The sequence below is a fragment of the Trachurus trachurus genome, assembly GCF_905171665.1.
Source record: "Trachurus trachurus genome assembly, chromosome: 11".
NCBI lineage: Eukaryota > Metazoa > Chordata > Actinopteri > Carangiformes > Carangidae > Trachurus > Trachurus trachurus.
Window position 1 is genome coordinate 30863668 of NC_139904.1, and position 15364 is coordinate 30879031.

The window sequence follows — 15364 nt, forward strand, 5'->3', positions numbered from 1 at the left end:
TGTAAAATGCCGATCCAAAGTCATCTAGCATATTAACTGTTTGAGCTGTGTGTGTCTAACATCGACCTGCAAGAAAACAGGCAGACAGGAAGCCTACAGAGAAATCAGCTATGGTCCCACACAGGGCCGGTTCTAGGCAGGCATATATGAGGGGGGGGCAGTCAGAAATGTGAAGGGGGCATCATGTGAACACATCATGCTCCTGCACTTTTTTTTCTCTGTGCTTATAGTAACTTCATTGAATTGGGTTGTTGGCTATGTGTCCAACCCCAACCTGGAGTCAGGCCTCTACCTTCAGACCTGTCCAACTAGGGACCGGGGGGCCAACCAGGGTCTTAGAGCCCAAATTTTTTACTGTCGTAATGCAAAGAGCCACATTATATGGGGGGTTAGGGGTGCACATACCTGAAGATGCACTGCAACTCTACTATGGTCAAGATTTACAAAACTGAAAGGTAGTCTTATGAATACTAAAAAACATTTTAGAAAAGAATAGTGTCCCTTTTTCGGCTGATTTTTTTGCTACTGCAGATAATTTTGTCAACTTGTAATATACACATTTTTTGAGTATATTAAAATGTGCTTTCTCAACTTCTAAAATTTGGATTTGAGGGGGCAAGACATTTATTTGAGGGGGCGCTGCCCCCTCTTGCCCCTGCGTAGAGCCGGCCCTGGTCCCACACATCTGGTGGATGTATAGCCTAATCGTTGCCAGGTAAATGTGCTCCTCAGAGAAACAGCCCCAGACTTTGTGTGAAGAATCTCCCAGCTTTCAACAACTACTGCACGTTATAACAAAGAAAATCACCACTTACAGTCCAGCTCTCAGAAGTTGTGATCATAATATTCTATATTATAATATTCATCAATAAATAATGTCTTTGTTGCAATTCAATCATCCTGTTGTGCTTCTTTGAGGTTGAGGATGGAGATTTATTGAATCATGGTCGCTTACGATCATATTAATCAATAGCCATGTGCAGCAGATAAGAATAAAGCCTGAATATTTACTAGACTTAATGCAACATCCCAGTTTCAAAGAAGTTGGGGTTAGATATCACATAACTGCTTGGTTAATTTACAGACACAATACTCATGGTACTTCAGTTATAATTTAACTTAATTTAGAGCATTTTATTTACTTATCTCGTTATTCAGGTTAAAAGCATGTGATGTATATCATACAGTGGTTTAATTTACATTCATGTGCTGCACATGATAAATTAAACCATGATCTGTAGGTAGCTGCCATTCTCTAACATTTGTGCATATTTTATTTAGGATAAGATAAATGTGGTTTTGGCAACACAAAACAATGACCCCACTAAAATTTTCTTCTTTCAGCCACTTAAAAAAAAGATATGTCAATATTATGAATTGCATCATTATAAACACAGACAGAAGAGAAAACTTTTTTATGTGGCCTAGAGCTGATTTCTGAAAATTGCTTCTGAAATGTGATTTGCACGTTGTCCGTTATTGCTGCTCGGGTTAATTAGTTTAAAATCAAACAGTATATTATAAAATCATTTGTTTGTTTTTTTCCTCCAGAAAGTTCTCATCCTTACTGGGCTTATCGTCCCGCCCTGAAACAAAAGGCTCCATTAATTGGTAGATTTAGCTGTCAATCAAAATTCCTTTCTCCAACTGCCCGAGAGACATGTGGGCGGTGCTTGTTTCCAGGAAGTGAGCGGCGTGACGACTAGGGCCCTCACACTGTCGCTTTGGCAACTGAACTTTCTGCTCGTCATTCCCGCAGCTAACATTTTATTCAGCCTTTTCTCAAGCCGCTAACATGGGAGACGACGAGGAAAAGTATGACGGGATGTTGCTCGTCATGGCGCAACAACACGAAGGAGGAGTACAGGAGGTAACACGCTCTGTTGCTAACGTGCTAACGCTGCCGTGCTGCCGCAGAGGCTCATGTAGTTAGCCTGGAAGCTAAGGGGCACACCTCGTCTCTTAGCAATGGAATAACGACAAAGCTCATGTTTCCAGGGCTTTTACAGCTTTAAACTAACGGTGTTGTGTGATGAAAAAACCTCTCATGCTAAAAAGGAAATAACCTGAGCTCTGTAACGGTGGGGTGTAGTGGAGAATCCGGCTAACATGTGACTAATAAAGCTGCAGTATATTAAAATTACATGATTTTAATACCAAGTTAACTCCTTTGTAGATAATCTGTTGACTGAATAACTGTTTACAGTTAAAAATATGTATTTGGCACCTAGTTACTGGTTATGAATGACTACCCTCAGGTGAATTACATTTCTAGAAGAATCACTGCTCCCCTCATTAAAGTTATAGTTCAACATTTTGGCAAATTAGCCTACGGTACCCCCATAGTCGTAAGAGCAGTAACAACATCCACTAATGGTAATGAAGGATTTAGACAACCAAGCTTAGTGGTTTTGTACAACACACTATTATTCATTCTGTTATAATTGTAATGAATAGTTTGTGATGGTCTATTTTCTCTCCACAGTTAGTCAACACATTTTTCAGCTTCCTCCGCCGCAAAACTGATTTCTTCACTGGTGGTGAAGATGCAGCTGCTCCGGAGAAGGTGAGTGGTTTCACATCGTCTGCCAATCGACACTTTGCTGTTCAATGTCAGTGTTCAATATCGTCACTTACTATCCCCATTTATCTCTTTTCATCAGTTAGTGAAAGATGCTTTTGCACACCACAGTAAGCTGGCGCTGAAGGTCCATAAAGAGCAGCAGGCGAAACAGGAAAAGGAAAAGAAAGAGAAAGCAGAAAGAGCTGCCAAGCTAGCAGAGGAGGAGGAGGAGGAGAAGAAGAAGAAGAAGAAGAAAAATGACGACGGCCCCAGAATTCAGGAACTGACTGATGAAGAGGCAGAGAAACTTCAGTCTGAACTGGACAAGGTGATATTTAGTGATTGTTTGTCACATCAGTAACTATACTGTAGGTGTTCACTTATTGATTACTTTGTGTTTTTTCTGTGTGCTCTATATTGTAGAAAAAGAAAGACGAGGAAAAAGAAAACTTGGAGACTGTAACAAAAACCACAGAAAAATCGCCAGACAAAGAAGAAAAATCGCCTGACAAAGAAGAAAAAGAGAAGGGGGTGAGTGAACAGCTGATTCTACGGTGAAGTGTTGATGAGCAGGAGAAATCTGCTGCTGACTGAACTCATCTTCACTCTCATGTCCACAGTCTGAGTCAGAAGGAGAGGAAGACGAGAAGGACAAAGACAAACTGAAGCCCAACGCAGGAAACGGAGCCGACCTGCCAACCTACAAGTGGACACAGTCCCTGTCTGAAGTAGATGTGAGTTCACAATCCCTGTGTTTCATCAACTTGTCCTCCTCGTGGGTGATACTCAATCTCTCTGCTCAGACATCACGTCATCATGATCCTCACCTCCTTGACTGTTAATTTTTCTGTAATAGGCCCACTATACTGATCTGACTTCAGCTGAAAATGTTGGTTTGGAGCATTGCTATCTACATTTTAGGCCTGTTTGATTAATCGTTTTAAAATCATACTCACAATTATAGGGCTGCCCCCGACCAAAGATTTTGTTGGTCGACCAGTAGTCGTCACTTATGGCGATTAGTCGACTAATCGACCCCCCACCTTGAGGGGGGGAAAAAAATTAAAAAAAAAAAAAAAAAAATTATAATTTTTTTTTTTTTTGTGCCCGCGGTCAGGTTGAGAATTAATTAATTAATGCTCGTGACTCCGGCCGTGTTGGGTCCGAGATTCAACAACAAGCCGGTCGTGTTTCACCGTTATTACCGGCAGAATGCCTGTTTATCACCAATAAACACAGTAGATGAGGAGGGTAAAAAGTTACTGAGCTCAGGCTGTGTGACGGGGGTGCGGGGGTGGGGGTCCGCGGCGTGGAGCGGTGCGGGCATAGTATATGTCTATGGGTGTGGGCATAGACATATGTCCTTGGGTGTGGGCATAGACATATGCCTATGGGTGCGGGTCTCTGACTGCAGCGGGGACCATCATGGATCCGCTCCGTGACTGAGACTGACCGCCGGTGAGCGCTGTGGGACGGGACCGGAGCTCAGACAGCACCGCTAAGGTTGAAAACAGCGGTGATACGAGAGAGACTGCCGTGCCATGTAAAAAAAAAAAAAAGTGTCACGTAACGACTTCCTGTATCTGGCCCTTCAAAATAAAAGCCCCATAACCTTTCCTATACAGTTCAGTCATTTATGTTGGCTTAATTTTGACACGACACGGCTCCAAATGTTTTTTTTTTTTTCCTGCGACCAATCGACCAATGAAATTGTGGTCGGCTAATGATTTTTTGGTCGACCAGTGCTTGGTCGACTATTTGGGGGCAGCCCTACACAATTATTAAGTTAGGACGATGTTAAAAACATGAAATCGTAAAATCATTTTTTTACTCTAACTAGGGTAATTATGGTACAGCCCCCGTTCATGAATCTCCTCCTTCCTCCCATCACACTAAACAAATATGTCGGCGTTCGCTAAGGCCAGGGAGGATTTTGTTGCCAAAAAGACCAAAGGCCCTTTTCCACTACACAGTTACAGCTCTGCTGGACTCAACTCGGTTTAGGTCTTTTTCCATTACAGCTGAGTTCTTCAGCGGTGGCGGGGTCGTCATATCACAGCAGCTACGGACGCGTCATCTCGCTCTCTTTTTTCGATCTTCATTCATCTGTACCTCGATCACGTACCACAGCTGGTTTACCACACAGCAGCCATTTAACTCAGGTGACAGAATAACAACACTGCTGTCGGTGTGTTTTTAAAATTAGCGGGTTTGATTCTCGTGTCGGACGTCATACTCACAACTCTTCCAGTGACAATGTTTTGGCCAATCAGTGGAAGGCAGTCGGTTGACATCACGTTTATAGATAGATAGACTGCAGGTCCATTTAGTGTTTTCACACTACATTTCCCATGAGCCTCCGCGCACACAGTGAAATTCATGGGTCGGCGCAAGACAGACGAAAGCGAAGATAATGTTTTAAAATCCAGAATGAAAGTCGGAGGTTCAAAGACGATCAGATACCGTCATAGTTGCGACCACAAACTGCAATTCGGCGGTGTTATTCCCATGACTCGCTGGCCAGCGTCCAGGAAACCAAAAGTAGGAAATGCTGGGCGAGCCGACCACTAACAATAATAACAAACTATTTAAAGGGACAACGAGGAGTTTGTATTTAGTTTATTTTGTCATTTCACCAAAAAATCGTAATCGGAAATCGTTTTTTGAGAGAAAATCTGGATTTTATTTTTGGGCCCTACTACATTTACAGGTGTTGTCATATAGAATTGGTCCTTTTTATGTCTCTTCTGTCAAAACTCTTGTGTTTGATGGTTTTAATGGTAACACCTTGTTTCTTTGACACAGGCCAGGTTCTGTTCTGTTCGTATGTTTATTACTATTGATGTATTTGCAACTAGCAAACAAGGTCGCACTTGATATAGATATAGTTTATGTAATTTACTTTACTCTTCAGCTGAAACACTGGTTTGCCATCACAAGTGTTTTGTTCAGGTAACATCAATATATTAGGGCTGTTAAAGGTAGGGATGCTCCGATCAGCATTTTTGGGTGCCTCACCGATCACATCATAAATCTGCCGATACCGATACCGATCACCGATCACAGAATGGATGGGAGAATAATAATAATAATAATCCTCAATGTCCTGTATTTGTGCACCACTTAAAGTGGTAAAAGCATTTGTACTAAAATAAATAATAAATACAATCAAGATCTTTACACATTTTTATTTGTGTAAACATTACATGCCCTGTCAAGAGCAATAGATAAAATAAAGATAAATAAAATTTACTTGATTAACTTGCCTTACTCCCCAAGTGAGGCAAAAAAAGGCTTCAAAATCATTTGAAACAAAAAGAGGCATGCAGGCATTCCTCACGTGTTCTCCTTGCTGCGTTGTCGGACCTGGCTCTCTGTTGCGCTGTAGCGCGTCACTCGCATCCCCCCCCCCCCATGCAGTTGTCCATGGTGCTGAATAGGGGTGGGAGAAAAAATCGATTCACATAGATATCGCGATATCTTTTTTGACGATTTTTAAATCGATTTTTTTTTTCAAAAATCGATTATTTTTTTTTTGAAAAAAAAAAATTTTTGAAATTTTTTTTTTTTTTTAAATATTGTGCAATGTGTATTTGTTAGCCTCTTTTACATACAGAGAGTACAGGCTTTGAAAAGGGTTTAAGTTCACTTTATAATGGAGCATGTTAATTTATAGGCTCCTACAGTATTTGTGTGCAGATAAATGTTAAAAATGCAACTAAAAATCGAGAGAATCGGCAATATCGTAGAATCGCAATTTAAATCGAATCGCCATCCAAAAAATCGTAGAAGAATCGAATCGGGAGAAAAGCATATCGTCCCAGCCCTAGTGCTGAACCTGGTGACGTTGTTTACACTCTGCATTGTGGCTTGTCTGTGAAACGCACTGCAGATCTGTCCCTCTTGCTTTCTCCCCCACTCCCGCTCCGCTCTAGCGCGACTGAACCCGGTCTGTCAGTTCGGAGTGGGGGCTCCACATGCACAGAGCGAAATGATAGCGTCTGTCAAACCAAAGAACAGTCTCGGGTTTAAAAAAAAAAAAAAAATTTAAATTAAAAATTCATATGCGATCGGCTTTTCTGATCGGCACTTTGAGAGCCCACCGATCATCCCGTTTAGGGTCAATATCGGCCGATAACGATCGGCGGCCGATCGATCGGAGCATCCCTAGTTAAAGGTAACATGATAACACATCTTATCAATGCCACAATTAACACACATTCTGTTTTATTGGCTTTTGGCCCGAGGCCACAGTTGTTGTAAATGAATCAGCGTGCAGTTCCAGGCTGTTGAGTTTTGTTTTGGTTTTTTTTATTTGCCAAATTCAGAGGCTTTGAGGTTTTCTGGACAACATTTATCAAACAAACCCTTGATGAACAGTAGAATTGTTCTGATTACATCACCTGTCAGCTGTAAATTCCCTTTCTCCATCCTTACATAGTAACTAGTTTTGCTCCCTGTGGATGAAGCAGAATCCGGTGTGTGACTGCTGGTAACCTCCTCCCACAGATCGTCATACCTTTTGACGTGAAGTTCCGCATAAAGGGGAGAGACGTGGTGGTGGACTTCCAGCGCCGCTCCATCAAAGTGGGTCTGAAAGGACACCCCCCTGTTCTCGAAGGGCAGCTCTTCAACGAGGTGAAGGTGGAGGAAAGCTCCTGGCTCATCGACGACGGCAAAGTGGTCACAGTGCACCTAGAAAAGGTCAGGCAAGAGTCGGTAGCATCTGGTGTTCAGTGATGATGATGTGCTGAGCTGTTTATGTATTAAATTTGAGTCTTTTCTTCTTTTAGATTAATAAAATGGAGTGGTGGAATAAGATCATCACCACAGATCCAGAAATCAACACCAAGAAAATCTGTCCAGAGAACTCAAAGGTAAAAGCCTCTCTCAGTTACTGTGTTAATAAAAGTGACGGAAAGATCACTGACAAGTACGCCTTTGGTTTTTCTCCCCTGTGTGTGTGTGTGTGTGTTTCCTGCCGAGCAGCTGTCAGACCTGGATGGAGAGACACGAGGTATGGTGGAGAAGATGATGTATGACCAAAGGCAGAAATCAATGGGGCTGCCGACGTCTGAAGAGCAGAAGAAACAGGATATTCTTAAAAAGTAAGTTTCTCCTCTTACATCACCTCAACACAATACACCTGTTCCTTTGAGCTCAGGTTAGATCCCAAACTGTAACTGTCTCTTGATCCTGTCGGCTGACAGTAAGTCTCCAGAGCAGACGGTTAATCAGTCAGTTTAACAGAGGCTTTATAGCACACGCAGATTTTATAACAACAGTGAATGTGAAAGACGTCTGTGTGTAGTTGTGTTGCCTCTTTGTGCTCAAGGCCACACTCACCTGCTGCAGCTGTGGCTGATAAAAGACAGAGAGGCGTTAGGAGCAGCTTCTGCTGTGTGCACAGTGACCTGATTCAAGGAGAATCACACATTATTACTAGGGGTGTAACGGTACACAAAAGTCACGGTTCGGTACGTACCTCGGTTCAGGGGTCACGGTTCGGTACGGTTTCGGTACAACAGACACTATTGAATGTAAAACTAAAATCTGTCTTGTGTTATAAAAGTAAAAAAAAAAAAAAAATAGAATATAAAATTAAACAAGTGCATTAGGATCATGCCATTCATTAATTCTAGAGGAAAAAAACTTGCACTTGACAACTGACAACTATTATTTAAAAAAACAAAAAAACAAGAAACATCAATGTTGGTTTACACAGTTAATTTAGACTAGATACAAGTTGCTTTGGTGATGTTTCTGGTCCTGTCTGTGTTCATGTCAAGAGGCTTAAAAGCAGCGGGATAAGTTGTTACACACAACTTGTCTTTTTCCTTGCACCAGTGATTGACATATGGGAGGGAGGCGGGTAAACATGCGCTACGTGTTTGATGCGTTTCTAGCGACGCAGCGCGCATCCGTGAAACATCGCCGACGGACTTTGTCCGGTGGACCAGTCGCGAGCTGCTTTACAGTCTATGGTCGCGAGCCGTCGCCGCCGCCGTTGTGTTTCATTGAGAAGCCACGGTGACGGTGACATGAATGAAGCAGCAGCTCTCCTCCTCTAACTTCACTCTCTCATCACTTCTCTTCTTCGTCTGCTATGACGGCTGCAGGCAGCTTCGAGGCTCATTACCGCCACCTGGATTCGAGTGAGGACTCGACTTTTTTTTTTTTTTTTTTTTTTTTTAATATTCATTCAGACGTATTCGTCGTGTGACTGTGTGCACCGAACCGTGACCCCCGTACCGTGACGGCACGGGACGAATACATATACCGTTACACCCCTAATTATTACTGTTATTAATCAGATCATCAAATCAAATCAATTCATTTATATGGCACTTTTCATACATAAAAGTAACACAAAGTGCCTCGCAGAGCATTTCTAGTGTATTTAAAATGTATTGTTGTACTCTGTATTGTTATTTACTGTGCTTTATTACAGTATTTAGCCCATTAACTACATTTCATGTAGATAATAATCCCAACCATTATTCATGCTTGGATTCATTAATGTTCTACCAACCATATTCTAAAATGATTCATTTTAGTCTCTGTGAGGTGATTTCTCACCATATAAAAGCTGAGTAATGTTGAGTAATGTAATCTATCAGAGTGAACTATTTTTATTAAATGGTGGTATTCAGCAGAGCCTTATGAAATGATACTGTTGGAGTATTTAGAAGGAGAATCCACACAGGTGCAGCTTCATCTGTGATGGATGTTAGACGTTCAGGTGATGTCATCAGCTTTGTTGTAGAATCATAGAAACTACAGATGTGGAGCTGAAGGAAGCTGTAGCTCACTGCTCACCTGATGGCTGTCGAGAGGTCCGGTTGAATTGTGGGTAATGTTGTTCTGTACTGTGTCTCCAACAGTGTAGCTGTGTCTTGTCTGCTCAACGTTGCTGCGCTTTCACTGCTTTATGAACAATGTTTGTTAAAACTGCTCAGCATCATCAGGCAGCGCATGTTGAACTGAATTGGGCTTGTGAGTGATGGGGAAGCAGACACATGCAGTTTAAAGGCTATTTCCTGTACTTCCCAGTTGAATGCCTCACACATTGACACATGCTACAGTTTATTGATAATCCATACATGTCTGACATGCAGGGTGTCGGTGATAACCAGGCTGTCTGCACGGAGAAGCCTTTAGTCAGCAGTTCAGCTGTGAGACAACATAATAATAATCTGTTAGACATAGTGATGTGTTCTTCTCTACCTGGGGGGCCAGGTTCCTGATACTTGATGTATAGTCAAAAAAGTTTTAATCTCAAACTGACTCTCCCCAAAACCAAAGACTGTCTCCGAAGTAAACCTCCATCTTTTTTTCTTATTTTAATATGTATTTATGTGAATGTTTGTGGTTCTTCCTCAAAATAGAAGTTTGATCACCTGGAAGGTCCCTGTCATGATCAAGTCTTTCTTTTTTTTTCTTTTTTTTTTTTTGTGTAGAGACAACAATATAAAAAACAATACCATGCTGTGATGAATCAGGGAGAGACAGAAACATAAGTGCAGCAGCTCAGAGTGAGCTCACTGTTTATCAGTGTTTAATGGAGTCAGTACCCGTGGGACTTGGAGCCACGTCAGGTCAAATATTCCACAGCAGCGGTTAACTGGGATCAGACCTGGATGTGGACTGACGTCACGGCGACACAGATGTGAAGGACACTCTGCCGTCACTGCTGGTGACTGACCCTCTGTCCCTCAACTGTCTGCTCGTTACGTCCAAGTCCACTTCCTGTCTGAGCTCTTTAAAGCGGCCTGTAAAGCTGCCGTAGGCTTTTATAAGAGTTAAACAATAGAGCTGTGGAGATAACGGCTCTCACAGTTTGTTTTTATAGTCACAAAGTTCACAGTGTGTCTGTGCAGTCTGATGTGTTGTCTGATGGTGTCACAGAGGTCATGCCTCTGTAGCGTTCCTGTAGTTCACTCTTTGGCCAGGAGGAGGTGCTACAATGCAGGAGAACAGTTGGATCACAACTAAAGCTGTTATATTTGTGGCATACATAAAGAAATTATCAACAAATCAACCTAAACACTTTGTTTTGAAATATGAAGCACAGTGACTTTAAATAAAAGTCTGAGTGCATGTTGCTGTGGAGACATCACACTAACTGTCTCCTTGTCTCCGTCCTGCAGGTTCATGGCTCAACACCCAGAGATGGATTTCTCTAAAGCCAAATTTAGCTGAGACCCTGGGTGTCGTCTTCAGCCTCAGAGTCCACAGAATGATTCATGCGAGTCATATCAGAGCCACCGTCACACACCACCATCCTCCCTCCCTGTGTTCGCCTCATGTGCTCTACAGCTCCGATGACTGGAACACCAACGTTCTCCCTTTGCATGTCGTTCGGATATTTAAAGATGTGTCTGGATTTTTTTAATAAATGGATTTAAAATCAAAGTGATGTGAGTGTTTATTTATCATCTTGAGTCAGCATTCTTCACCCGAGCTTTTATTTCCTTCAACAAGCAGAATTGAATGGAAAGAGCCGAGCAGTAAAGTTTAAATACAAAGCTTCGGTGTCTTTGCTGGTCATGAATTTAAAAGTTCACAACTTTCAGGGGGTCAAGGCCAGGAGTAGTGATTTTTACCACCAGCCCTGTGAGTCATTGAACTCAGCCATGTGTTGCATTTGGATCCCATCCAAGGCTGTTGGCCTATATTGAGATCAGAACAACCTCTCCTGAGTCACCACACAGGTGAAGTCTCATATTGGTGGAAGTCCTGATGCGAAGCCTTTGTGGATGTAAATCATACCTCTGTTCATTGAAACAGTCAAATACTATTTGCAGTTAATTGTGACTGTGAGCCACTAAGATGTGTTGGCATCAGAGACACTGCACAGGCTGCAGAGGTTTTCAGCCTTCAACCACAGGGGGGCAGTGTTTGTCCTCAGACTACAGAGGCCGAGGGCTTCTGAAGGGTTCAGTGTTAGCATGTTTAGCTAATGTGCAGTGAGTGTCTGCACTGATCCTCCAAATCTGATGAAAAATGAATTTTAAATGAACAAGTTGAGCTCTGAGAGCAAGAACTCTGATTCATAAAAATAAAAAAGAATCCTAAAGAATAAGAGTTTCTATTAGTGTGGAAGTGGCTTTAATGAAGAGCAGTTCTTGAGTGATCACTTGAACTCGAGTGTTACTGCCAATCACATGAACAAAATTTCCATTTATTAACTCATACTTAAAAATTATTATCAGTATTTTCTTTGTTATTTGATTCTACATATGTTTGTTTTTCAATGTGTTTTGTGCACATTTCCTTTCATATCAACATCACAGTCAGTAGCCTAATCATTTACCATGGTAGGCTATGAAACATTTACAGCAGTAGCATAATATCCATTTATATAAGTGACAATGTCAGCACTGATAAAATAATAGGAATTAGGTTTCACTGATTAAACTGAAAGGTTGTTTGCTCCCACTGCCGATGCAAAGAAAGTTTATTTTGCAGTTAAAGCAGAAGTAAGTGATATATTTGTGTTAATATAAGTCTTAAATAGTTATATCTTCCGACAGCAATCACTTACATAGAGTGTTTGGTCTGAAACACGGGTCTGTCAGTCACTCTGCTCTGCTCTGAGCCGAGGAGAAAACATTTATCGTATCCTACAGTTTTTATCCAATGAGGAGAGAGAACGGCATGCAGGGCTGTGTGTGCAGCCAAGGAACGCCGTGAATGTGGCGACGTAGGGACGAGGACTGTTATGGTGCGTTCAAGGAAACTCGTATTTTTCCGACCGTGAAGTCGTACCAGTTCGATCTGGTACGAGTTCACCGGTCGGAAGTTACGAGTGGCCGTTATAGTGACTTTCACCGGTAAAACAGGTCGGAAAAACACGAGTGGGATGCCTGGAACGCTACGAAGTCGTAAGTTGTGACTTGAAGCTGTAATTTACGATTTCAAAAGCCTGCCTGGAACGCAGCATTAGCGAAAACGACCGGACCACTTACTGCTGCTTTAACGTGGATTTAAGCAAGCAACTTTTGTCAACTAGGCTACTGTAACTCCTACTACACACATTGCTTCAGGTGATAACCAGTATGTTCAGACACTTCAAAGCTTATAGGGTCCCAGCAGGTAGACTCAACCGACTAAAACCAGCTGTGGTGCTCTTAGAGCTGCACTCCCATCACATTGAAATCCTTGCACAACGCTGTGAGCAAATTAGAATTGCAAAGAGCATGCAGTAAAAATGTGAAACATATGTATTCAGTGTTACTCCACCAAATACAGTAATGTGTAACTTTACTGTAGTTTTCAAATGGCTGTACAAGTAGTATAGTGCTGTCTTGAGCATTTTCAGGTCGTCTGGGGCCATTTAGTGGCTGTTTTGGTAAGCAACTGGAACCAGGGCAGACAGAATCCAGAATTCGATGGATGCGCCAAAATAAAAGCACCAAGCTAATAAAAATGTGGTGAAACCTTTTAATTTAAAGAATATAATTTACAAGAAAATCCCAAGCCATTAAGTTAACCTTTTTCTTTTGTTGTATTTAATTGTATTACAAGTTATTGTCTATTTCAGTTGTATAGGCACTTGATCCTGTAGTAGTAGGCTACCTGTAGTTTGTAAATGCATCTTTTCGATAAAGTTTGGGGCGGTGGGGGAGGAAGAGAGATAAATTGCGTGATGCTTGCCAATGTCGCCATGTAGCATGCTCCATCATCATCAACAACAATATAAAGTTTTATTTTGGTGAACACTTTTAATTTGGTGAATTCTGGATCCGCTCTCTAAACTGGAACCAGAATCCAGACAAAATTCAGAGTGAACAGAAACCAGGCTAATTTTCGGATAGTGTCACCAAGATCTGACTTTTTTGCGTTGGAAAACACTTAGAGAGTACACTGTCATAATGAAAACATGACAAAGGACATTTGTTGACACATACTTGCTTTTGTGGAGCAAGTGATACACTTTTGCAGGTTATCGACTAGGTTTTTCAGTTTGTACTAACTGTTTTTGAGAAATGCACTAACTGTTGTGCAAATTTTAATAGTGATGTAAGAAATGCACCAAAGCGACTGAGAAAAACTGTAATACACACACAAACACAAAACAGAATGAGGATAAAACTCAAAATTTTACCAAGAATTTGTCTTATATAGTCAAAATGTTATTTCTTGCCTAAACAAATCTCATTATATTTAAAATAAGACTCATCACATAAAAAGTAGCTTGTTTTTAGACACTTTTTACTTCTTTCAAGCATATTTTCATTTGAAATAAGTAGAAAAATCTGATAGTGGAGCTAGTATTCCTTTCTTATTACAGGCACAAAAACTCGCTTTCACTGGCAGTTTTTTATACTTAGCCTATTTCAAGTGAAAATTAGTTTGAAACAAGTTAATTTTTAGGTGATGAGTCTTATTTTAAGTGGAAACACATTAGTTTTGATAAGACAAATATTCTTGAAAAGATTTTGAGTTTTTGCAGTGTAATATTCCACAGACTGCCCAGAGACACCATCACTGTGATCATTATTCAGTCCCAGTAATATTTACATAGAGTGCTTGACATTCATATTGTGCCCGACGTGTGGTCCAGAGACCCTGAGGATAATCAGCATATACAACTCCCACTGAGTGAAGAACATGGTTTCTCACTCAGACCACACTGGATATCATGCTCCTCTGCTAAATGTTACTGCGCCGAGGACCAGTTTGCTTACAAGTCTCCTCTGCTTGTGTGACCGGCCACAGCTAACTGGACTGGCCTGTCAGGATGGTGAGAGGCTGTCACCATCACTGTGGCGACCGGAGGAAACATACATTAGCTGATGCTGGCTAGCAAGTCCTCCTAATGTGTGAAATTGCTCATGTAGTTCAAAAACACTCTTGGCACATCTGTCTCATAGGGACGATGGTGTGTTTTTTTGCAAAGACCAAGTCCATGTCCCCATGTTGGACAGGATCACAGGACTTTCATATAAATGGACTTTAAACCATGGTGTTCACTTGTGTTTTTTTACTTGGGCTCAGTTAAAACAATTATCTTAGGTGCTCTCAGATTTGAATGTTCATCTGTGGTCATGCTTTAGCCTTTTTTTTCAACTCTAGTTACCATACCCTCTCTCTGGTTCAGTTATTATTTCACGGCAGTGTGGTTGTTTAATGCTGACTGTCTGTATCTGATCTGTGTGGATTCAGGTTTGTATTTCAGTGGATTCCTCTGACAGCTCCAGTCACTTCTGCTGGGTTGAGTCTTGTAGACTGGGCTTTGGTCTCAGTTTTAGCTCCATGCAGGATTCTGATGTGTTTATAGATGAATGAACTGAAACTCTACTGGGCTTGTTAATGACAGTTGAGTTGAAATAGCTTTTCCACTATCCAATATTTGTCAGAGGATTCACTGAAAACAAAAATCAGTCAGCTGATAGGACAGGATTTTCCTCTGGCTAAGGGAAATGTATTTGTATAGCACAATTCATACACCAGACCGAGTGCTTTACAGAGGCATAGAAATTAATTAAAATCATAGACAATAAAAATACATTTAGAAAAAGACAGAAATAATATAGCAAAAATAGGGTAAAAATTATAAATAGTTAAAGGGATATTTCAACATTTTGGCAAATTTGCCCATTGCCATAATGTCCGTTACCTTTAATTGTCAGTGTAAACTGTTTTTTGATCGGCGGGGCAGAGATACGGGCTGCTCAGCTAACGCTATGAAGGCATATGGTATTTCCAGCTTTCCCATCAAACTCATCAAATACACAATCCAACAACTCCAAAACACTCTTGTGGAGAAGTTGTGACCTGCACATTCACCACGAT

At 41.3% G+C, this 15364-nt stretch overlaps 1 protein-coding gene across 1 annotated transcript; it reads left to right on the forward strand.

The window, feature by feature from the left end:
* The first annotated feature begins 1671 nt into the window (after positions 1–1671).
* nudc (nudC nuclear distribution protein) lies at positions 1672–10972 on the forward strand. Its single transcript, XM_083981678.1, has 9 exons — positions 1672–1870; positions 2486–2566; positions 2664–2891; positions 2987–3094; positions 3184–3297; positions 7073–7267; positions 7357–7440; positions 7553–7671; positions 10714–10972. Exons 1-9 carry the CDS (start codon positions 1796–1798, stop codon positions 10763–10765), a joined length of 1056 nt encoding a protein of 351 aa, XP_083837804.1. The 5' UTR covers positions 1672–1795; the 3' UTR covers positions 10766–10972.
* The last annotated feature ends 4392 nt before the right edge of the window (positions 10973–15364 follow it).

Coding starts and splice junctions, on each gene's coding strand:
- nudc (XM_083981678.1), top strand. CDS start 1,796: ATGGGAGACGACGAGGAAAAGTATGACGGGATGTTGCTCGTCATGGCG. Junction 2,567..2,663: donor ATGCAGCTGCTCCGGAGAAG/GTGAGTGGTTTC, acceptor TCTTTTCATCAG/TTAGTGAAAGATGCTTTTGC. Junction 7,268..7,356: donor TCACAGTGCACCTAGAAAAG/GTCAGGCAAGAG, acceptor TTCTTCTTTTAG/ATTAATAAAATGGAGTGGTG.